We start from the raw sequence: 25305 nt of genomic DNA, 5'->3' as shown, positions 1-25305 counted from the left end.
ATGGAGGCTATAGGATTGCATATAAAAGCCAGTCATCAATCTCATTATCAGAGGAGGGCATTTAAGGTAGCCTCTCCTTGGTTGCTTAGATTATTAGCTGGTGTAATCTTTGTGTCCCATAGGTTTGGATATGTTATGTCCATATTCTCATTGAATTCCAGGAAATCTTTAATTTCTTTTTTTATTTCTTCCTTGACACAGGAATTGTGCAATTGGGTGTTACTTAATTTCTATGAGTTTGTAGGTTTTCTGCAATCTGTGTTGTTGAATTCTAACTTTAAAGCATGGTGGTCTGATAAGATACAGGGGGTTATTTCAATTTTTTGTACCTGTTGAGGTTTGCTATGTTACCAAGTATGTGGTCAATTTTAGAGAAGGTTCCATGTGGTTCTGAGAAGGTAAATTGTTTTGTATTTGGATGGAATGTTCTATACATATCTGTTAAGTCCAATTGTGCCATAACTTTTATTAGTTCCCTTGTTTCTTTGTTAAGTTTCTGTCTGGTGTTCCTGTCCAGTGGTGAGAGTGGGTTGTTGAAATCTCCCACTATAAGTGTGTGAGGTTTTATGTGTGATTTGAGTTTTAGTAATGTTTCTTTTAGGAACATGGATGCCTTTGTATTTGGGGCATAAATATTCAGAATTGAGACTTCCTCCTGATGGATTTCTCCTGTGATGAGTAGGAAGTGACCTCCTTCATCTATTTTGATTGATTTTAGTTTAAAGTCCAATTTGTTGGATATTAGGATTGCTACCCCCGCTTGTTTCTTGGGTCCATTTGATTGGAAAATCTTTTCCCAATCTTTAATTCTTAGGTATTGTCTGTCTCTGAAGCTGAAGTGTGTTTCTTGTATGAAGCAGAAGGATGGATTCTGTCTTCTTATCCATTCTGCTAATCTGTGTCTTTTTATAGGTGAGTTAAGACCATTAATGCTGAGGGATATTAATGACCGTTGTTCATTCTTGTTTGTTTTTGATTTGGTGATGGTGGTGAAATTATGTGTGGGATTCTACCCCTTTTTCCTTTTGACTGTTGATAAAGTGGGATTATCTATTGCCTATATATTTCTGGTTGTAGTTAACTTCCTTGCCTTGCAGTTTTCCTTCCAGAACTTTCTGTAGGGCTGGATTGGTGGATATGTATTGTTTGAATCTGCTTTTGCCATGGAATATCTTATTTTCTCCATCTATCTTGATTGAAAGCTTTGCTATATATAGTAGTCTGGGCTGGAATCTGTGGTCTCTTAGTGTACGTAGAATATCTATCCCGGACCTTCTGGCTTTCAGAGTTTCCATGGAAAGTCAGGTGTAATCCTGATAGATTTGCCTTTATATGTTACTTGATGCTTTTCCTTTGCTGCTTTTAATATTTTCTCTTTATTCTGGATGTTTCGTGTTTTGATTATTATGTGGCGAGGAGACCTTTTTTTTGGTTCAGTCTATTTGGTATTCTGTAGGCTTCTTGTATTTTCATTGACATGTCTTTCTTTAGGTTGGGGAAGTTTTCTTCTATGACTTTGTTGAATATGTTTTCTGGGACTTTGAGTTGGATTTCTTCACCTTCTTCTATACCTATTATTCTTAGGTTTGGTCTTTTCACGGTATCCCATATTTCCTGATGTTTTGTGTTAGGGATTTGTTGGACTTAAGATTTTCTTTGGTTGATGAGTCTATTTCCGATACTATGTCTTCAACTCCTGAGATTCTCTCTTCCATGTCTTGTATTCTGTTGGTTATGCTTGTGTCTGTAGTTCCTGATCATTTATACAGCTTTTCTATTTCCAGCATTTCCTCAGATTGTGCTTTCTTTATTGTCTCTATTTCAGTTTTTAGGTCTTGAACTGTTTCCTTGAGACATTTGTTGATATCTTGTTTTTTTGTTTGTTTGTTTGTTTTTTCTTCCGTTTCTTTAAGGGATTTTCTCATGTCCTCTATCATTTTCATGAAGATGTGTTTAAGGTCATTCTCTTCTCCTTCATCTGCACTGTGATGTTGAGGTCTTGCTGGTGTATGGTTCCTAGTCTCCAGTGGTGTCATATTGGGTTTTCTGTTGTTGAATGTGCTTTTACATTGTCCTCTTCTCATCCTTTCTTCTGATGGGTGTAGCAGGAGTCTCTTCCTCTCCTGGTGGGTAGGGGACCAATATTCCCTTCTGGTAGATGCAAACAATTCCAACACTCTGATGTCTGTCCTCTTCTCGTGGATGAAGGTGACACTGTCATTGGGGACTTGGCAGTGTCTGTGTGTGTTGGATCCAGCCACCGAGTTCAGATCCGGCAAGCAGAACCCTGGCATCAGACGCTTCGTAGCAGGGCCACACTGAGACGAACTTTTGTTGACAATGATTAATGGCCTTTTGGGAAGATGAGAAACTGTGAGCAGTGTATTACTCTTAATTATATTTGGACTGAATGATGGATCACTCCTGATGCCCATGTCAAATAAGTTTATTTTCAGCCTCACCTCATTCTTTGTCCTTATTAAATTTCCAATTGTTGGCTGTTAGCTTATCCCTGATCCTTGTACTGGTTGGTTGTGTGTGTCAACTTGACATAAGCTAGAGTCATCAGAGAGGAAGGAGCCTCAGTTGAGGAAATGCCTCCATGGGATTCAGCTATAGGGATTTTTCTCAATTAGTGATTGAGTGGGTGGGCCCAGCTCATGGTGGGTGGTGTCATCCTTGGGCTGATGGTCCTTGGTTCTATAAGAAAGCAGGCTAAGCATGCCATGTGTAGCAAGTCAGTAAACAGCATCCTCCATGGCCTCTGCATCAACTCTTGCCTCCAGAATCCTGCCCTGTTTGAATTATTGTTGACTTCCTTCAGTGATGAACAGCGCTATGGAAGTGTAAGCCAAATAAACCCTTTCTTCCCCAATTTGCATTTTGGTCATGGTGTTTCATCACCATAATAGAAACCCTAGCTCAGACAATCCTCATTTCAGGGCTAGGGAAGGCAAATTTTTGCAATCAAGATCTTCCAAACAGTATCATGCTGAAGAAGATCATCTTTATAACATACTTATAAAAGCAAAATAAATATATTATTATCATATTTTAGTATAAATTAAGATAGGGTGTTATGTCTTTAAAACTTTTTCTGGAGTTCTGAATCACCAAAGTTGATACAGTACCTGACTAACACTGTGATACGGGCTTCAGATGACCTGGCCTTTAGCCTCTATTCTTCACAAGAATCAACATGACTAAGTAAAAATATTTTAATTCTTTTGATCTCAACTGTTCTCTAATATGAATATATGAACTTTGACCATCTACTCACAAGTGGAATCATGAGGAATCACAGTTATAGAATATGTCATACTTCTTAGAAGAACCTTTTAGTTTCTTTCCAAAGTTAGTACCAGCAATCATCATCAGACAGTAATAGTACCTACTACTACTTACATTTATCACGTACCAGACACTATGCCAAAGTATTTGCTCAGAATATTCATAGAAGGTAAGTGTTATATCCATTTACAAAAGAGGAAAGTGGAACCTAGCTTAATTTCCCCATGGCATGCATATGGTAAGTTGCAAAGTCAACTTATCCCAGGTAAGTGTGACACCAATGTCTTACTTAGTTGTTACTGTTACAACTCTCCTAGCTTCTAAGGCACTGTTAAGAGAATTTTGAAATTTGAAATTTACCAGGCACTCTGTTAGTTTCCTGGGGTTTTAGGAAACTAAACCTGCTTGGTTTACATAACAGAAATGTATTCCCTCACAGTTCTGGAATATACTCTTGCTCAAAACTCTAATACAGAATCTTTCCCTGCTTTTCCCTAGCTTCTTTTGGGTGCAGATAATCTTTAGTGCTCCTTTGAGGCACCACAACCATCCTTTCTCCAGCCATGACTCTCTTCTCTACCTACACGTCCAAATTTCCTTTAGAACACAAGTTACTGAGGCTTAGTCTAATCTTGGATGACTTCACTTTGACATGATTACATACATAACCCCAAATAATATTGTAAATAGGGACACATCCCAAAGTTTCAGGTGACCAGGTGACTAGGTGACCACGAATTTTGGTGGAAGACTGCTTAACCCAGTACAGGTGCCATAAAGTAGACAAAAAATAGAAACCTTTTTTAGTATGTTTGACTATAGTTCCCTTAAACTTTGGAGACAATGAAAAGTCATGTGATTTGGAGATTTCATTCCCTTCTGACAGTCACAATACTTATTTTACTCTTCTTTAAAGGTTCAATGTTGTTGGAGACAAGTTACATATTCAGAGTTACTAGAAACCTCAGATAGTCATTAGCTGACTGTCTATAGCAAGTCTGCTTTGTTAGGTGTTCACATCTCTGTTGTTACTCTTCAATGTTAGGATTCCTAACAAAGCAGACTAGCTACAGATATTTATTAGTTTACAGTACAGCCTTGAGATGTCAAAGTGTTGTTATTTTTACAGAAATTGAAGTTCAAAGAAGGTGAGTTACCTGATGAAGGTCACACAGCTAACAAGTGGCACAGCTAAATCTCCAACCTGTACCTTCTGTTTCCTAAATTCCACTACACCCCATTACAGAATGTAGAAACAAAGTCTAATATCATTGCTTACTGTGTGGATAAATCTAAGAATTGTCAGGGGAAAAGAAGTTTGGACTCTAAGAATCAGAAGAGACAATAAAATTATAGATTTTTGTATTAGCAGGATACCCAGCACAGTAAGTTATTATTATTATTTGAAACAATGAGAACATTGTTATTATGCCTTTTGGGTAGAATATCACTTAAGTCCCCACTCAGCTGATCTTGAAAGTTTGTAACGGACAATATTTATAATTATTTAGTATTTATACAAGATGATTTCTGACTTTAAGAACCATACATAGGAATAAATGGCAACTTAAGAGTTGCTCTATTGCTCTCACAATAACAGTACATGTTTATTGAACTTTTAGGATGTGCTCTGTTCACCTTTGTTCTAACTGCTTTATGTGCAATTAAACTGTCTTATAACATCTTCACAAATTAGGTAGTATTATTGTTTCTATTATGTATGCAAATAATAGGATGAGGGTGAAATATTTTATTAGGAAAAAAAGAGCGAAGCTGCAAATTCAATCTGGCTCTAGAGCCTACACTTTTAAGTACTATTGTCCATTGTCTCCCATGTTAAATGAGCAATAGCAAAACAGAAGGGTAACATAGCAGATCTTGAATGATGGGAAGGTCAATGAAATCTAACAACGAACTCCCATGAAATGAGAATTAAAAGTGACAGTATGAATTATACTATATATTCTAGATCTTTTGATAAAATAATGTAAAGCTAATTGTTTGTGGAGACTCATGATTAGCTTACACATTTTAAATGCAAAGTGTCTCACTGTTTTTAAAAAAATTGTAGATCAAGCTAAGATGGTGATGATCTGTTGAGAGGAACACAAGAATATATAGGAACTGTGATGGTCGAGGCCTGTGGGACTCTATATCTTAAAGAGGTGTTGGATTGGGAAGAAAGGCCAGGTAGCTAGGACAATGACAGAACAAGAGAGAAGTTAGGGGTCACTATGGAAGATAATGTGATTACTTGTGTCCACCTCACCATGAAACTTTATAATTTCTAATTGCTCAAAGGGCCACTGAAAATATGTTTTGCTCTATTTCTGAGTAAGCTTCCTTTAAAAAATCACTCTAAATATTCTAATGAGACAAGCCAATTTTTGGTAAAGTTGCTCAGTATATAGACTTTATATAATTTACTTTCTGAAAAGGAAAAGGATACATGATACATTTATAACCAACACACTTTACAATATACACTTACCTTTTTCTGCTGGGCTCAAAACAGTCACTGTGGAGAGAAAAGAAAAAGGGAGATAGGAGAGAGGACAGAGAGAGAGAGAGAGAGAGAGAGAGAGAGAGAGAGAGAGAGAGAGAGAGGGAGGGAGAGAGATAAAATTAGTGATATTTTAAAATGTGCTATCTAGTTAATTTTTCCACAGAACTAATTTTTGAACAAGTTAATCAATGGTATTTTAGGAAGCCAAACTCCTAAGATGAAGGTGAGGAAGGATGATTAAATTCCATGCTATATTAGCTTCCTTCTCTTAAATTAAGAATCCATGGGCTGTTGAGATGTTTAAGTGGTTAAAGGTGCTTGCTGCCAAGCCTGGCAACCTGAGTTTGATCCTTAGGACCCATAAGGTGGAAGGAGAGAACTGACTTCCACTCATGTCATGCCATGCATGAGCACAAATCTTCCAACAATAATGTATTTTTTAAAATAACACTCATTTAACATATATAGAAGTAACCTTTGAAAAGACCCAACAAGTCAAATAATATAAGAGATAAATGACATTGTGTTATAAACTTAAAACCTGATAAATTAGGAAGTTATTACAGTTGTCCCTCAAGTGATGATGAAGTTATATCCCAATTAACTCACTGTTGAAAATATCATTAAACTGAAAGTGCTGTGCTGGGGATACTGGTAAAATGTGTGCCTAGCTTCTTCCTTTTGCTCCCCAGCACAATATACAACTGGGAATGGTGTTGCATGTCTGTAATCTCAGAACTTGGGAGACTTGAGGAGGAGTTGATGTCAAAGATCCTCCATAGCTACATATGGAGTTCAAGGGCAGTGTGGAAAGAAAAAGGGGAAAGAAAATTTTAATACATCTAGCTTATTGAATCTCATAGATTAGCCTGCCAGACCTACTATGCTGGATAGTTTTATGTTAATTAACATAAGCTAGAGTCCTTTGGGAAGAGGGACTCTCAATTGAGAAAATGCTTCCATAAGATAGGGCAGTAGACAAGCTTCTAGAGCATTTTCTTAATTAGTGATTGATGGGAAAGGGCCCAGGTCATTGTGGGTAGTACCATCCCTAGGCTGGTAGTCCTCCCACTGGATGCTATAAGAATGGAGACTGAGCAAGCCATGACCCAGTAAGCAGCACCCCTCCATGGCCTCTGCATTAGCTCCTGCCTCCAGGTTCCTGTCCAAACTTCCCTCAGTGATGCACCACAACCTCTGCATGCATAAGTTGATTTTTGCATAACACTTTATCACAGCAATGGAAACCTTAAGTAAGACACCTATCGTATATGTCCTTAAAATACTTAGGTTAACCTACCATCAGGCAAAAGTTACCTCATAAAAATTCAGTTTATAATAAAATGTCAACTAGCTTAGGAATCATTGAATACTGGACTGAAAGCAGTAGAGTTGGGACTAGATTCTAGTCTCTGGAGATTTTCCCACATACTGCATCTAGCTTCTTCAATCATCCCTTGCAGGCTTACCATTAGTTATGTATCTCTCCTATTTAAAACACCATCATACAAATGGGACCTATCTGTCTTTATCATCACCATCTGTGTGTACTTGTGCTAAGAGAAGCAGAACTCCAGTTTTAAATCATTTTTTTGTCAGAACAGTTAAAAGTGAGAGAAATGCGGAGGGGTGGAGTCAAAACAGTGAGTGAGAATATATTTTAGGTGCTATTTTTCAGGCCTTTCATTAGTCATACATTTCCCTTCCTTTTACACACAGATGTGTGTGCTTTTTTTTTAAATTATTCTTTGAATGATCATTTGAATGGAGGTTTTTTTGATGCAAACAGCATGAGGCTTTATTATAGTTGTTTAACGAGCTAACCCCATGTTAGCTTGGGTCTTCCATCCACCCGCCATGGCAGATGGCTAGAAAAGACAGCTCAAACCATCTGCACAGAGATCTTATAGGGCAGTGTAAGGGGAGTGTCTAGGGGTACGCACAGGCTCAGGATTGGTGTGCCTCCAGGCTTGGAGGGTTTGCCCTGTGTTGATTGGTCAACTGGTTGTTATGGCCCATAGGCCTTCCCAGGGTGGTTGCTATGCTCTGTGAATCATTGCTGTGCACTTGTCCGTAAAGCACACCCAGAGCCGTAAAGCGTAGCACCACCAGTTAATTTCTGATTGGTTGAATGGAGGTTTTTTAAAGGATGGATTGGTCTGTGTTAAAAATCTGATAACTTGATTTCTTTTTTTCTAATACATGTGTTTGTACAGACATAATATAGAATTCTATTCAGCTAAAAAGAAAAATGAAATCATGAAATTTGTAGGCAAATGGATGGAACTGGAAAATATTATACTGAGTGAGGTAACCCAAAGCAGAGAGACAAATAATGCATTCTCTTTTAATTCTTGTTCCTAGTTCTGAATCTTCATATTTGCATATATAACGTGAGTAACAAAAAGCCAAGAAAGCAGAAAAAAAACATTAGGAAAGGAGGGAGAGCAGAGCACAGGTACTATGAAAGGGGAGTGGAGGAAATGGGGAAAGGGGCTTAATTTGAGAGCAGCAAGGAAGTGTAACACAGAGGGAGAGGGGGGACAGAGAGGTAAAGAACACTAAGAATGTTTGAAAAAAGCCACAGGGAAACACATTATTTTATAAGCTTACTTAAAAAATACTTTATATGCTAGGCAGTGGTGGCACACGCCTTTAATTCCAGGACTCAGGAGGCAGAGGCAGGCAGATCTCTGCAGCCTCTGTGAGACCAGCCTGGTCTACAGAGCGAGTTCTGGGACAGCCAGGACTACAGAGAGAAACCCTGTCTTGAAATCACCCCCCCAAAAGATCTCTCTCTCTCTCTCTCTCTCTCTCTCTCTCTCTCTCTCTCTCTCTCTCTCTCTCTCTCTCTCTCTCTCTCTCTCTGTGTGTGTGTGTGTGTGTGTGTGTATCTTTTTGAAATAGTTACCCCATATGGGAGTGATAACAAGATCCCCAGAGTATCTAACAAAAACCCCAGTGCCAGGAGATCCCTCAAAACAGTATAGGTTATTGCCATTCCCCTTGATTACCTCCCACAACTTGAAGGTATGGCCCTATTGCTGAAGATACCACGCACTTTGGTTACAGTACTTAGAAGAATCATGCTGGTACTAACTTGGAAGCCTCCTCTTTAACGGCTAGCTCTCAACATATCAAAAGGTGCTATGCAAGCTGCCTAGGGAGAAAAATTATTAACAGTCTTCCCCAGCTGTCAAACCTGACAACCACAACAACGACTGAACTTACAAGAAATCCCAATGGTGCAAAAGTGGCACTTATGTTTGAGGATCATCAAACAGCTGTCTAATTGCACTTAAAGCCCATTCAGGAGGAGGTAGCTTATTCCTGTTACTGTGAACCCAGCCAAGAACCTGTGGCTGCAGAAGTCAAAATCCTAGAAGGGAAGCTACCACTACCATTTATCTAAATCAATACAGCTTCGGTATTTAGTTTCTCACCCCTCATCAAAGAACCATCTTTATTCAGTGGGAGTGGGGGGTGGGATTGGAGGATGGGGAGTTTACTACTGAGATCCACAACCTACGACTGGTCCAAAAGCAAAGAACTGACTATTGAATGCCCACCCCCAACTACACCTAAGGTTCAGGGATGACTGTAGAAGAAGGGGCAGAAAGACTGTAAGGGCCAGAGAATCAGAACAACTGCTGTGAGAGAGTGTCTTCCTGATATGACTGAGGTGCTGCACCCATATACTCTTAATATTGTTGCATAGGACCTTCACCAGTTGACATGCAAATGTGGATAGAGGGAAAGTTCACAAGGCTGCACACCTAGATGAAGAGCTGCTAAAGGAAAGAGAATTCATTTTCTGCAGGGATGAGTCCCCTGACAGATTTCCCATTTCTAAGTGGTCAGTCCTATAACATACACATGTACATTCAGGCAACACTAGTTGGATTCATTATTTGTACTTGGTTCTTTTTATTATTATTACTCTTTGCTCTTTTGGGGGGCCTGCCACCCAGCACCCAAATAAATATACATGGAGACTTATTCTTATTTATGAATGACTGGCCTTAGCTTGGCTTGTTTCTAGCCAGCTTTTCTTATATTATCCCCTCTGCTTTTTGACCCTGGGCTTTTACCTTTCTTTACTTCTTTCTGAGTTGCCTGTTAGGTGGCTGGCCCCTGGTGCCCTCCTCTCCTCCCTTTCTCACTCCTTTCTTTACTTTCTCCTCCTATTTATTCTCTCTGCCTGCCAGCCCCACCTATTTCTCTTTTCTGCCCAGGTATTGGCTGTTCAGCTGTTTATTAGATCATTCTGGTGTTTTAGGCAGGCAAAGTAACACAGCTTCACAGAGTTAAACAAATGCAACATAAAAGAAAACAACACATCTTTGCATCACTAAACAGATAGTCCACAGCATAAATGAATGTAACACATCTTCAGCTAATATTCCACAACAATTATGTTTCATTTTGTTTTTGTGCATACACAACAGCAATAATTATAATAGAGGTCATGAATTGTGGGGAGTGTGGGAAACGGACACAGGAGGAGATGGAGGGGCAGAGAGGGAGGTGAAAAAGATGTAAATACAGCATACTCACATACAAAATTTTCAAAAAAAGTTAAATTTAAAATAAAACCAATCCATAAAATTGGCATATACTCTGACAATGCAAATGAAATGTAAACAAGAAGTATTGGTGGGCCAACCTGGGACTTGATTTTGTACATGTCAACTGGGCTAATTACATCTCTTTAAAATGGAGTAGGGGTGACGGAGATGGCTCATTGGTCAAGAGTGCTTGCTGCTTTTGTTTAGTTCTTAGCACTCATTTTACACTGCCTATAGCTGCCTGGAATACCAGTTCCAGGGGGATTCAACACCTTCTAGCCTCCATGGGCACATGCACACATATGTACACACACACACACACACACACACACACACACACCCTTAAAAAGTTAATTTTTTAAAAAATGAAGTAAGTAAAAGCTGAGTTGCTTGGAGACGAACATGAATGAAGAGTACCTGATTAACTAACTGTTCCTTAGTACAGCAAGCTAAAGGCTCTTGTTCTAATTTACTTATTTTTAAGTGAAACTCATAAATGAAGTTGTACAAATTAGAGAGGAACCATGTAATGTTTGGTGGATGTATATGTTATGTTTCATTTAAGCCCAGGTAAACAGATTCATGAATTCTTTATGCATAATTGCCTCTAAGTTAATTGGAGGCCCTAATTCTCGTTTTTTGGCCATTAACTATAAGACTGTGGATCAGGGTAGATCACTTGTTGCTACTGGAATGAGATAATGTATACACAGAAGAGTTCCAGATGGAACACAGCCAGCTTTAAGTAACTGCAAGTCTCTTAACATGTAGATTAGATTATACAATCCACATGCAGAAGGAAATAGATGTTCAAAACAAAACCGAACTCAATAGCATTTTTGTTTTATTGTTCTTTTGTTTGTATGTTTTTCAGTTTTATGGTGTGTGTGTGTGTGTGTGTGTGTGTGTGTGTGTGTGTGTGTGTGTGTGTATGATGGGGAATGTTCTTCTGTGTATATGTTTGTCTTACTGGTTGATGAATAAAGCACTGTTGGCCAATAGGGAAGCAAGACAAGTGGGACTAGGAGTTGAGGAGGATTCTGGGAAATGTAGAACAGAGAAGTCACCGTGTGATCCAGGCAGGAAGTAACATAGCAGGCAGTAACAGTGTATAACCTAGAACAAACAGGAAATCACTCTCTTCTCTTCTCTGCAGAGACGCTGAACAGATGCAATGTAGACCCCAATACAGTAAGGGGCCCGGACCTTTTCTCCAGTAGGATAAGGCCATGAGGAAGTACATATATTAGTAATTATGGGTTAAGAATAAGAGCCGGGCATTGGTAGCACAGGCCTGTAATCCCAGCATATGGGAGGCAGAGGCAGGCAGAGGCAGGCAGAGGCAGGCAGAGGTAGGCAGATCTCTGTGAGTTCAAGGCCAGCCTGGTCTACAAAACGAGTGCCAGGATAGGCTCCAAAGCAATACAGAGAAACCCTGTCTTGAAACACAAACAAACAAACAAAAACTCAAGTCACCAGCCAACAGTTTATAACTGATATAGCCTCTGCGTTGTTTCTTTGGGGCTGAGAAATGCAGCAGGACCTAGCTGGGCCAGAGAAAATGTCACGTTTACGTGTGTGTGTGTGTGTGTGTGTGTGTGTGTGTGTGTGTGTGTGTGTGTGTGTGCTTTTTTCTTTCTTTTTTGTTCATTCTGGTTTGTTTGTAGTTTTATTTTCCAGTTTGTTTGCCTGTTTGGTTTCTAAAGAGAAAAGGAAAGCGTGGAGCAGGAGAGGGTAAGATGTAGGGAATTTCTGGGAGAAATTGGGGGAAGGGAAACTGTAATCCAAATACATTGTCAGACAAAAACCTTTTCAATAAAAAGAAACTAGCTTCAGAAAATGGAATATAAAGATGAATAAAAAGTCTTGTTAATAATTTTATTGAAATGGAAATATTTCCATATATTGGACTAAATAAGTCATTAAATAATTTCATTTGTACTTTTTCACTTTTTTCCTTCTAAAAATTTAAATTTCATGACTGTACTTATGTTGCTACTTGACTGCCATGACATGGAGTTTCTCCCATGTTCTCTCTACTCCATTTCTTGATTATCCCATCAAGCCCCATGTACTCCACTTTTCGAAATTTATCTTCACATGTAGTTACAATCAGTAAATATGTAAGAGAAATAAGGTAACTCTAGTCCTTTACTTCCCTAGCAGTGAGCTGAAATCTGAAGAAGCAGCAGTTATAATTAGCTGTCTAACCACATCATTCTATAACTATGCATGGCAAGTTCGTCACAGAATTAGCTAACTTTACATTTACCCAAGAGATTCCTGAGAAGAGATTCATTTTGCAAAAGTTTCAGATGACTCTTACAACATCTTCATTTCAATTATGACTGGAATAGTATAGTATCTTTCTTTAATAATGCAAAAGATGGTGTTAAAAATAAAGAAAAATTCAGAACTGTGAAAATAAATGTCATGATCTTTTAAAATATGGTATTTTCCCCTCAAGAGTTTGTAACTCTCAACTGGAAAATTTGCAAGAAACGATTTTTCCCTTATATTGGTTGGCTCTTTAAAGAATTTCAGGTGTAAAAATATTTTTAAAATCAAGTTCATTGTCCAATTCCTGTCTGAATGCCTTCTCTTCTGCCACATTTGCAAGTGTTTGTAATACAGAGCTCACTCCTCCCCTAGGCTGGTGGCCATTGTTTGCCTTTCTGCTGCTGCTCCTCCTCCTCACTCTCCTCCTTCTCACTCTTATCCTCCTCTTCATCATCATGTTTCTTGTGTTGAACTAAGCTATGCTAATGTGCAGGTTTTAACCCATATTCAACTCCAGCCTTCTGCACGTGGATCATATAAACTAATCTCATCACATACTGAGTCCTGCAGTTACTTAAAGTTTGCCATGCTCCATCTAGAGAACTCACTCACTGTTCTCACTCACTCTTCTGTATACACACTGTCTCTTTCCAGTACTGACAAGTGATCTTCTCTCACCCATAGACTTTGGTCTTTTTGATGCTTGGTCAAGAGAAGGTCGACAAAACAGACAGGTGGTGGAATGAGGATAATTAAGTGCTACCATGTGTGCCACAGAACTGAGAAGGGCATGGAGATATTCAAAGCGTGATTCCTGTTCTTAAAAGGCCTGCAAAAACTCCAAGCTTTTACTTCTAGGTGGACTTCAGAAATTGAAAAGCAGCAAAAGAGGGCTTAGGTGTAGTTGTAAACAGCCTAGTGAATGATGACTGAAGGAAATTCCAACACAAAGCCAATCTGCAAAGACTGAGACATTATACTTTTCCATATATATTTTTTACTCCAAGCATTCATGAAATCTCTGCTTAACTATGTAGAGGGTACAAGGTTCTTGCGCACACAGATAAACACTGGGGAAAGCAGGAAAGTTTAGGTTTATCTCTTCAAAGGAAGTAGATGTTCACCAGTGTTCCACATGGAATGCTGGGGAAGGATGTAGTTTATGACCTTGTAATCTCTTGCTATGTATAGGGCCAGGCTTCACCCCCCCCCCCCAGAATATGATGTTTATTTATTCCAGACTCTTCCTCCCTAGATCTTGAGCATTACTTCTCAGGCCATAAACCCATCCTTATGAGAGATGTCACTTTTACTTTACAACAGCCTAGGTAACCTCTGTGTTATCATAGGCCAGGCCAATCCTGACTCCCACAGACTTTTATGTTTGCCTCAGTCATTCTCCCTACACCTTATCTTGAGCATTGTTTCTGAGTTAACAGAACCTATCTTTATGGAAGAGGCCATATGTGCTCTGTAAAGAGTTTCAGTGTAAACATGTCTCAAGCTTTGTTGTACACACAGGATTCAGTTCATTATCATCAGGAAACTTTGCCCCCCAAAATTGTGCTGTGCGAAATATGGCTAAAATAAACTGCCTACTGTTAGACTCTAGAAGTTGGAACTAGCCCCAGTTAACTAAGTCACAACGAACCAGATAGCCTTCTTGCCTCTCACGGGTCATTTCTGTGCTGGCTGTAAGCTTTTAGAGGAACTGCTACACTACTAACTGAACACTACTTAAGGATCAGAGAATTGATAGACCATGGGTAACAAAGACTATGGTCTTTAAACGATAGGTTAATGTGATGGTTTTAATGTACCCAGTAGTTTGAGGCTCACCTGGTTCTCAGTTGGTGATGTTGTTTGGGGAGGCTTAGGAGATGTGACCTTATTGGAGGAAGAATGGCATGGGGGGGGGGGGAGTCAGAGTTAAATGATCTGTGCCATTTCTAGTTCACTCTCTCACTTCTCGCTTGTGTATCAAAATAGGAACTCTCAGTATTCTGTTCTTGCCACCATGCCTGCTGCTTGCTGCCATGTTCCCTATTGTGAGTGACTCTTATACCTATGACATCATACGCCCAAATAAACTATTCCTTCTAAGTTGCCTGGATCATGGTGTTTTTCACAGTAATAGAAATGTAACTAATACATTTAGTAATTGTTAGTCATGAAGGAGCAAGCAACTCAACAGGCAATAACAGATTCCAGAGAAGGAGGAGAATCTGGTTTCCAAAGGTGCTGTCAACAAATAAATGGAAATCAAATAGCTATAAAGAAACAAAATGGATGAACTAGAGATGATTATGTTCAGTCAAACAAGGAAACTAAGAAAGACACATATTTCATGTTTTCTCTTACATTCAGAGTCTAGATTTGAACTGCTATACACATATAGATGAGGGAGGTGGGCATAGTGGCACACTCCTTTTAGCCCAGCATGTATGAGGTTGAGGTAGGTAGATCTCTGTGAGTTTGAGCCCAGCCTGGTCTGCATAGTGAGTTCCACAAACACATATCCCATCTCAGGAAAACAACATATATCTGTGGGACATAAAGTAGAATGAGGACAATGAGAGAGGATGGGTAAAGTCTAAAGGGAGCAGGGAGGGAGCTAACAATAGAATATAATAAGGTATAGATGTGACATGAAAGCAAATGGAGGGACTATTTGGGGGTAAGTGACCCAGCAAGAGTAAGAGATAGAGATTAGGAGAGGGTGGTCAAAGGGCAAATATGGTATAATGATATACTTGTGAAAAATGTCACAATGAAACCAAATTCTTTGAGTGCTAACTAGAAATTTTAATAAAATAATATATAAAGAATGTAAACATCTAGAATAAGAAAAACGATTGAAATAGTAATAGAGTTTTTTAACAAAGAAAACACAGAATAAGACAGATTTACCGATGGGCCTTGGTGGAGCACTCCTTTAATCCCAGCACTCAGGAGGCAGAGGCAGGCAGATCTCTGTGAGTTTGGGGCCAGCCTGGTCTACAGACCAAGTGCCAGGATAGGCTCCAAAGCTACACAGAGAAACCCTGTCTTGAAAAAAACAAAAACAAACAAACAAAAAAGACAAATTTACCACTAAATTCTGCCAGATCTTTAAAGATGAACTAGAAATTATTAACAATGATGTTCAAACTGGTCCATAAAACAGAAAGGGAGAAACACTACCAATATCAATCTCAATATGTGAAGCCAGTATTACCTTAGTAACAAATCTAGATGTGTTCTCTTTCTCTCTCCCATACCCACCCCACACACACTGAATTTACATTTACCTGATGAACATAAATACAAAAATTCTTTTTTCAATTTTTTGATTAATTTTTTTCTGTGACAGGGTTTCTCTGTGTAGCTTTGGAGCCTGTCCTGGAACTCGCTCTGTAGACCAGGCTGACCTCAAACTCACAGAGATCCTCCTATCTCTGCCTCCCAAGTGATGGGGTTAAAGGCGTGCACCACCACCGCCTGGCAAAAATTCTTAATAGAGAAAAAGGATGATGCAACATATGCAAACCTATAAAAGTAATACAGTGCATAAATAGACTCTAGGACAGAAATAACATGATCTTATCAATAGATGATGAAAAGGCCTTTCACAAATTCAGTGTGCCTTCACGGTAGCCCCTGGAAATATTATGAATAGAAGGGATATGCCTCAGTATAGTAGAGGCTATATACAACAAACCTACAGGCAATGCAATACTACATTGGGGAAAATATGAAAAAAAAGTGTTTCCTTTAAAATGAGAAAAAGTACCCATTTTCTCCCGTCTTACTTAATATTGTGCCTGAATTCTTAGACAGAGCAATAAGGCAAAAAGGAAGAATAAAATAGATACAATAAAAAAGAAGGCAAATTATCTCTGCTTGAAACTATATGAAACTCTTAAACACCTTAATTAAATACTGGAAAACTCATACAAACTCTATTTTCAGCAAAGTAACAGGACCTAAAGTAACATAAGCAGACTAGTTTTTCTTTCCCTCCCTCCCTTTCTTCCTCCCTCCCTCCCTCCCTCCCTCTCCCCTCCCGCCGTGTGTGTGGTGTGTGTGTGTGTGTGTGTGTGTGTGTGTGTGTGTGTGTGTGTGTGTGTGTCCCTGCAAGTTCGTGAAGGACAGTGGTCAACCTCATGTTGCTAATGGAAGGAAAAAGGGCTAGCCAAAGAAACACACCCTAAGCAGAGCCAAAGAAACACAGTTTGGCCCTGCAACCAGAACCAAAGAAAAGCACCTTGACCCTAAAAGCAGTGCCAAAGAAACACACTTTGTCCCTGGAATCAGAGCCAGTGAAAGAAACACATCCTGGCCCTAAAATTAGAGCCAAAGGCTAAAAAGGACCAGTGAAAGAAACACACTTTGGCCCTGAAACCAGAGCCAAACCTGACCCTAAACCTGAGTAGAAAACTAACCAATCCCTGGGCAGGAGACCTAGCCGTCCTAAGCTCAGAGATTGAAATCTGACCAATCACCATCCTGGAAATCTCCCTGGAAAAACTCCATACCCCTAAGAAACCCTGTATAAACCCTACCTCTATTCAGTTCGTGGCTGTTTGGGCTGCCCGGCTACACTCTGCCACCCTGGAAGAGGGCAGTCACTCCCCTGGATTCTTCCCTCCCAATAAATCTCTCAAATGAGGTTTGGGAGAGACCCTCTTTCACAGGAGCAGAGATGACCCTAGGTGGAGCTGCATGGAGCAGGGCTATAACACTTTTCCCTGGGGCAACCTTCCCCTGGTGAAGCCAGGTTGTTACACACTCCACTCTCCCAGGACCAGAGCTCTCCCGGGACAGGAGCTGAACTGTAATAACTTTGCCTGGGAAATCCTCTCCTGCTAAAGCAGAGCTGATACTCTGGGGAAGCCTTCCCAGCCAGGGAAACCCTCTCCTGCTGGAGAAGAGCTGATACACTGGGGAAGCCTCCCCTGATGCATGGCTGTAATCTGTTATGCTCCCAAGCTCCAGAATACCTTTTCATCTGAGCTGTAACATTTAGTATTCTTTGGCTCCCAAGTACCATAATCCATCCCTGTCCATCCCATCTGATCTGTTGAAATGCTTACAGTTACTACCCACCTTGTGTTTTGGTTTTGTTTTGTTTTAGTTTTTGATGGAAGGGTCTTCTCATTACCCTTGAGCTCACTACATGGGCAAGAATAGTTAGCCAGTGAATCCCAAGAACCTGCCTGTCTCTGTGTCCACAGCAGTGTGAATAGGGATGTGCATCACTGTGCTCAGATTATGGTGATTGAACGCAGGTTTCAGGCTTATGCAACAAGCGCTTTATCAACAGAGATACCTCTCTAGTCTACCAGAAGCTTTTCTATAATGAAATTAACCTGGTAAGAAGAAATCAGGGAAATGACTCCATTCATAACAGCTTCAAAAATTTAAAGTACCTAGGAATAAACTAACCATAGGAAAAGACTGCTACAGCCAGGTATGGTGCTGTATGCCTTTAATCCCACACTCAGGCAGCAGAGTCAGGTGCAGATCTCTGAGTTCAAGGCCAGCCTGGTCTACAAAGCAAATTTCAGGACAGTCAAGGTTACTCAGAGAAACCTTGTCTCTAAAAAGCAAAAAAAAAAAAAAAACAAAAACAAAAACAAAACACCTCTGCAATAGAAAGTTTAAGACATTCTAAGATGTACAGACTGCCTATGCTCATGGATTGGCAGAATTAATATTATGAAAATGACTACATTACTAAGAGGAATCATAAATTCAATAAACCCCCACCCCATGAAAATTCTAAAAATATTCTACACACAACTGGAAAAAATTCCTAGAATTCATATGGATGCACAACACCAAATAGCCAGTACAATCCTTAGCAGAAAGAGTCATGCTAGAGACATCGAAATATCTATCCATAAATTATTCTGTATAAATAAACCTATACAGCTATCTCCACCCAATTTTTGACAAAGGTGTCAGATATACACTGGAAAAGGATGGCTTCTTCAATAAGTGTTGCTGGAAAAGCTGGATATCCATATGTAAAAGAATAAAACTAGCTTCCTATTTTTTTTACCCTGAACAAAAAAAATCATCTCAAAGTAGATCAAAACATTAATGCAAGAACTGAAAATCTATAACTGCTAGAGGAAAACACTTCAAGGTATAGGCATAGGCATAGACAAGGACTTCCTGAAAAGGATCCCAATAGCACAGATAATAATCCCATGCATTTACAGGTGGGATTTCATGAAATTAAAAATGTTTATAGCAAAGGAAACAATCACCAGGGTGAAGAAACAGTCTACAGAATGGGAGAAAATATTTCTAACTATACATTAGACCAGGGATTAATATCTTAAACCCCTGAAGAAGTTAGAAAATTAAACTTCAAAAACTCCAAATCATGCAATCAACAAATGGGCCAGAAAAATTAATACATAGTTCTCAAAACAAGAAATGCAAAAAAATCAGTAAATATTTTCAAAAGTGTTCAAAAATCTCAGCTTCCACAGAAATGTAAATTCAAACCATTTTGTAAGTCCATCTGACTCCTTGCAGAATGGGTATTAGCAAGGAAGGAAATACCAGCAAATGTTCTCAAGGATTCTGGGTGGGGGGATTGCATACCTCACTGGTTGGAATGTAAACCAGTGCAGACACTATGGAAACCAGAACATAAATTGCTCAAAAAAAGAAAAACTAGAAATAGAAAAGGAGGCTAGCTCTCAGATGGAATGTTTTCCTAATGTCCTCAGGTCCAGGCTTGCATAAAATCTGTCTTCTCTGCTAATCTCTTTCTTGTGGTTTTCAGGAAAGCAACAGGAAATAGAGCCTACAGGTTTGGGCAACAGTTTTGGTGGACTTCAGCCAGGACAAGAACCTTAGAAGTTCAGGTGACACAGGCCTTCTTGGTATCCAAGAAAACCACTTTAGAGAAAGTGACTGAAGAAGCTATGCATGAAGAGTCAACACAATTGGTAAGATCCTGAGGAAATCCTGGCACTTGTCATGACAAGTAGTTATCTCTTTGTCTAGTCACAACACTAGCTTCCTGTACTACATCTCAGAAGGAGTGGTTTTGCTGATTTGTCTGTCTGCTTGTTTATTTGTTTGATCATTTGGGCCTCTGTTTGGAAGAGTGATTATTTTGCCTGAGTATACTAAGGTTTGGCACTTTGGACATTGGTCTCTTTAGATTTGGGTTTAATCATTTTTCTCTACTTTTCAGACATTCCTACCATTTGGACTCACCTGGGTCACTAAGCACCAGTTTGTGTGAGATAAGCCATCTTCACTGTCTAAGGCACGACTAGCCATTTTCTTAAGCTTGGGGTTATTATTGTCATAGGGTAAAAGATTCAGAGGGCCAAAATCCCCAGGAAACTGTTTTCATTTTCATTTGAATCAATGTTTAGGAGACCTCTACAATTTGTGTAAGCAGGGGGAATACAAAGTGTAGCTATCTGGTCCTTTTATGAACCAAGGTGAAATCTGAATTAATATATCCATTCTTTCAGATGCTAGTTTTTTAGTCTGTGCTTTTGAACCTATCTTACTGCACACTAAAATTGCTATTTTTAGCACATCTCACAACAATGAAAGGATGTGGTTTTTCAGAGAAACTGGTGGAACTTGAAATCTTCATATTAAGTGAATTAAGCCAGAATCAGAGAGATACACATTTCTCTCATATGCAGTGTCTACATTTAACACTATATCTATATATTTATGCATATATATGATAAGGAAATCAAAGTATGTAGGGGAAAAGGCCAAATGGGGAAACAAAGGTGGTAATGGGAGAAAAGAAATACCCCATGTTTTCTCTCATATGTAGAATCAAGTTATGTATGTGTATAAATTGTATATGTATATAAGCATACACAAGGCATGAAAACCGAGACTACTTAGAGGAGAAGAAGGATACCAACAGGAGAGGTAAGAGGAAGGGAGAACAAGGAAAGATGATGGGAAGCTGAATATGAAAAAATTACAAAGACTGTATGTATGAAATGTCACACTGACACTCATTACTTCATATTACTAACTAATTACTAACATATTACTATATTAATGATATAAAGCCTCAAAAATAGAACTAATATATGACTCAACATTACCACTCTTGGGTATACACCTAAAAGAATCTGTGTTGGCATACCATACTGGTACTTCTGCATTCATGTTAATGCAGAATTTTTTAAAAATAGCCTAAATATGGATTTAGTCTATATGCTTATGAACAGATGAAAGATAAAATGATATATACACACACAAAATGGAGTTTGTTCAACCATAAAAACTAATGAATTTTTGTAATTCACAACAAAGACATCTGTTCAACTATGTTCATAGCAGCACTATTTGTAATAGCCAGAACCTGGAAGCAGCCTAGATGCCCCTCAACTGAAGAATGGATAGAGAAAATGTGTTACATTTACACAATGGAGTGCTACTTAGCAGGGAAAAAACAATGAAATCTTGAAATTTGCAGGCAAATGGATGGAACTAGAAGAAACCATCCTGAGTGAGGTAACCCAGTCACAGAAAGACAAGCATGGTATCTACTCACTCATATATGGATATTAGACATAGAGTAAAGGATTACCAGCCTACAATCTACACCTCCAGAGGAGCTAGGAAACAAGGAGGACCCTAAGATAGACATACGTGGTCCTCCAGAGGAGGGGGTTAGAGACAAGAGCTGTTGAGCAAATTGGGAACGTGGGGGGAGGGGAGAAGCAGGTAGTAGAAAGAGAAGGGGAGAAGAGGAGGGGGGGAAGAGAACACGAGGGATCAGGAAGATTGAGTAGGGGGTAGGGGAAAGAATAAAGGAGAGCAAGAAAGGATATACCTTAATTGAGGGAGCCATTATAGGTTTAAGGAGAAATCTGGCACTAGGGAAATGTCCAGAGATCCACAAGGATGACCCCAACTAAGAATCTAAGCAATAGTGGAGAGGCTACCTTAAATGCCCATCCCCTATAATGAGAATGATGACTACCTTAAAAGCCATCCTAGAGCCTTCATCCAGTAGCTGATGGAAGCAGAAACAGAAATCCACAGTTAAACACTGAGCTGAACTCCTGGAATCCAGTTGCAGAGAGGGAGGAGTGATGAGCAAAGGGGTCAAGATCAGGCTGTGGAAACCCACAGAAACAGCTGACTTGAGCAAGTGGGAGCTCAAGGACCCCAATCTGACAGCTGGGGGACCAGCATAAGACTGAACTAGGCCCCCTGAACGTGGGTGTCATTTGGGGAACCTGGGCAGTCTATGGGGCCTCTGGCAGTGGAACCAGTTTTTATCTCTAGTGCAGGAATGGACTTTGGGAGCCCATTCCCAATGGATGGACACTCTCTCAGCCTAGATACATGGAGGAGGGCCTAGGCCCTGCCCCAAATAATGTGACAGACTTTGATGATTCCCCATGGAAGGACTTACCCTCACTGGTGAGTGGATGGGGTGGGATGGGAACATAGGAGGATGGGAGGGAGAGGGAACTGGGATTGATATGTAAAATAAGATTGTTTCTAATTTAAATAAAAATTTATTTAAAAAAGAAATTTTGTAATTTGCAAGAAAATTGTTGGACCTGGAGATCATTGTGTTAGGTAAAGAAAATTAGCACAGGTTTTCCCTCCTTTGATAAGTCTAGAATTAAAAAGAAAGATACATAAGAGTAGAAGAATCTCCATGAAAGGAGATGGGAGTTACGTGGGGAGGAAAGAAGCCATCAGAAGGCAAGGAAAAGGGAACGATGGGAGGGGAGGCAAATATCACATATATATGACACGAAAGAAGAAGAGGGACCTTTTCAGGAGTGGAAGGGGACAAGAAAGAGGGATGACAAGAGAGGATAATGTAGGTGACTAAGCACAAGGTACGATTGTAGGCATATATGATGATTTTAAAATGAAACTCATTTTGTATGCTAAGACATTTTAAAGAAAGAAAATGAAGAAACATTTTTTAAAATGGGGAAAAACTGGAATAGTTTTCTTTTTAAATATTTCCTTTATTTTTTTTGAGATTATGACTCCATCATTTCCCTCTTCCTCCAAGCCCTTCCACACACCCCATCCCTTGCTCTCTTTCAAATTCATGGCATCTTTCTTCATTAATTGTAATTACATACATATGCGTGCGTGCGTGTGTGCGTGTGCATATGTGCATTCCTAAATACATAAATACAACCTGCTCAGTTTGTATAGATAGTTTTCAAAGAAGATATAAAAAGAGTCAATTGACTAAAATATGCTCAACATGTTTACTTATTTAGGAAATTCAAATCAAGCCACAAAATATACCATGTTACACTACACCAAGGTAGTCATTTTTTAATGGTAAAAGATGTTGACGATGACACAGATAAATTTCATCGTTAGTAGAAATGTAAAATGGTTTAATCGAATTGAAAAATAGTTTAGCGGTTCCTCAAAAATTTACCATACAGTTCAATCATTCCCACCCTTCTCTTTGGTAGATATTTTGAATACTAGAATACACACACACACACACACACACACACACACACACACACACACACACACACACACACACAAAATCATTTTCATACAAATGTTCACAGTAGCATTGTTCAGAACAGAAAAAAAGGTTAAAAAAAAACATGTCCTTGAACAGATGTATAGACAAACTCTGGCAAATACAGAATTGAATATTACTAATCTATTAAAGGAATGATTCCTGTTAGATGCTGCAATGTAGGTGGATTTTGAAAACATAATGCTCATTGAAAAAGCCAGATACAAAAGGACAGAGACACAGAGAGATGTATTATAGAATAGGCAAGCAGAGTTAGAATACAGATGAGTGGTTGACAGGGTGACAGGGACTGGAGGTGAAGGGAATAGGGAGTTACTTCTCTTTAACTCCTCCCAGATACCTCCCCATCATTTCTAACTTAATATTCTTTTATTAAATAACCCACTGACTCTAATTTGTGCTACCCATACACTTCATGGGTGTGGTGAGGCCACCCACTGGATTGGTGGACTATCAGGTACCACACCCTTAGAGAAAACTGACTCTTGCTCTTCTAGAAAGGGAGTTATTTCTTAAAGTCTACGTGGTTTCCTTTTGGGGAATAACAATAATAATATTTGGGAATTACATTGAAGTAATGGTTTTACAACATTGGAAATGAACTAAATGACTGAATACTTTAAAATGGTTGTCTTTGTCATATAAAATTTACCTTAATGAAATGGATGCTATCATTTTCTTTCTTATTAAATATGTAAGCTTCTAAGAGGAATTGACTGTAAATCCTTCATGATTATCTATTTTAAATTCAAAGGGGAAAGGGATGTTTTTAAGATCAAGTCTTATTTTCAAGCTTGAAACTTTCAAGGCTTTAAAAATGTTTGATACAAAAATACAATGAATACATTATGGTCAATACAAAAACAATGTAAGCTTTTTTGAGGGAGGTAGAATAGTTTATATTCATATTAGTCTAGTAAGTTGACATCCAACACACTCAGTTTCTTTTTAAAAATAATTTATTTTTATTTAATGTGCATTGGTGTATTGCCTGCATGTATGCATGTGTGAGGGTGTAGGATCCCCTGGAACTGGAGTTTACAAACAGTTGTGAGCTGCCATGCGTGCTGGGAAGTGAACCCGGGTCCTCTGGTAGAGCATGCAGCCTGTGCTCTTAACCCCTGAGCCATCTCTCCAACCCCCACACTCTTTTTCATAAATAATTTATTTAACTTTATTTTATGTGCATTAGTGTGAAGGTGATAGACCCCCTGGAACTGGAGCCACAGACAACTGTGAGTTGCCATGTGGGTGCTAGGAATTGAACCTGAGTCCTTTGGAAGAGCAGCCAGTGCTCTTAACCTCTGGGCCATCTCTCCAGTCTCCAGCACCCTCTTACAATGTGTTGTTAACTATAGTTCATTCTTTGCAGGCATTGCATTATTTAAACTTTACAATAGTAAAGTAAGTACTAAGCAAGTATTTGTGGTATGAATAAACAACCACACTAGTGAGATGCATATGAAAACAATTGAGTTCGAAAGACATTAGGTGACCTGTCCTAGATTTTCCGGCTTGTAAAAGCAGAATTAAGTAAAAAAAAAAATTATAGCCCATCCAATATACCAACAACAAAATCCCTGCACCTAAGGCTCAGAAATCATTACAGAAGAGGGCGTGGAAAGACTGGCAGAGCCAGAGAACAAGAAGTTTGCTGTGAGATTATGTCTCCTAGAAAAGTCAGAGAGGCTACAACCATGCATTCTTATCAACACTATTGCCTAAATAAGACCTGAACAAGGGTGACAACAATAGCCATGTTAATATGGAAGGGGGAAATCTCATGGGGCCTCAACCCTCGACAAAGAACTACAACAACTAAGGGATGCTGAAAGCAGCAGAAATGGTCTCCCCCAGGGAAGAGCACAGCAGTTGGTTGTGCAATACAAAATGGTCAGCCCTGAAAGCATATACACACCACTACATGACACAGACTGAGCAGGTTGGACTTATGTATTTGCAAGTGTGTGTTATAACAATTAAGGAAAAAATTGGAGACAGTACAAGGGGGTGCATGGGATGGGTTGGAGGGAGTAATGGGAAGGAGAAAATGATGTAATTCTTTTATAATTAAAAATACTATAAAAATAAAAATATAAATACAAAATTATCAACTTTAGTTT

At 39.1% G+C, this 25305-nt stretch overlaps 1 protein-coding gene across 1 annotated transcript in view; it reads right to left on the bottom strand.

Moving 5' to 3' along the window:
• Zdhhc15 (zinc finger DHHC-type palmitoyltransferase 15) overlaps positions 1–25305 on the bottom strand; it is a 102405-nt gene that overhangs the window by 72110 nt on the left and 4990 nt on the right. The window contains exon 2 of the mRNA XM_027432885.2: positions 5783–5809. Within this exon, the coding sequence (XP_027288686.1) occupies positions 5783–5809 (27 nt within the window). The remainder of the gene's footprint in view (positions 1–5782; positions 5810–25305) is intronic.

The sequence above is a fragment of the Cricetulus griseus genome, chromosome X (assembly GCF_003668045.3).
Source record: "Cricetulus griseus strain 17A/GY chromosome X, alternate assembly CriGri-PICRH-1.0, whole genome shotgun sequence".
Taxonomy (NCBI): domain Eukaryota; kingdom Metazoa; phylum Chordata; class Mammalia; order Rodentia; family Cricetidae; genus Cricetulus; species Cricetulus griseus.
Note: the sequence above shows the minus strand (reverse complement) of the source record. Positions and strands in the feature narration are given on the sequence as shown.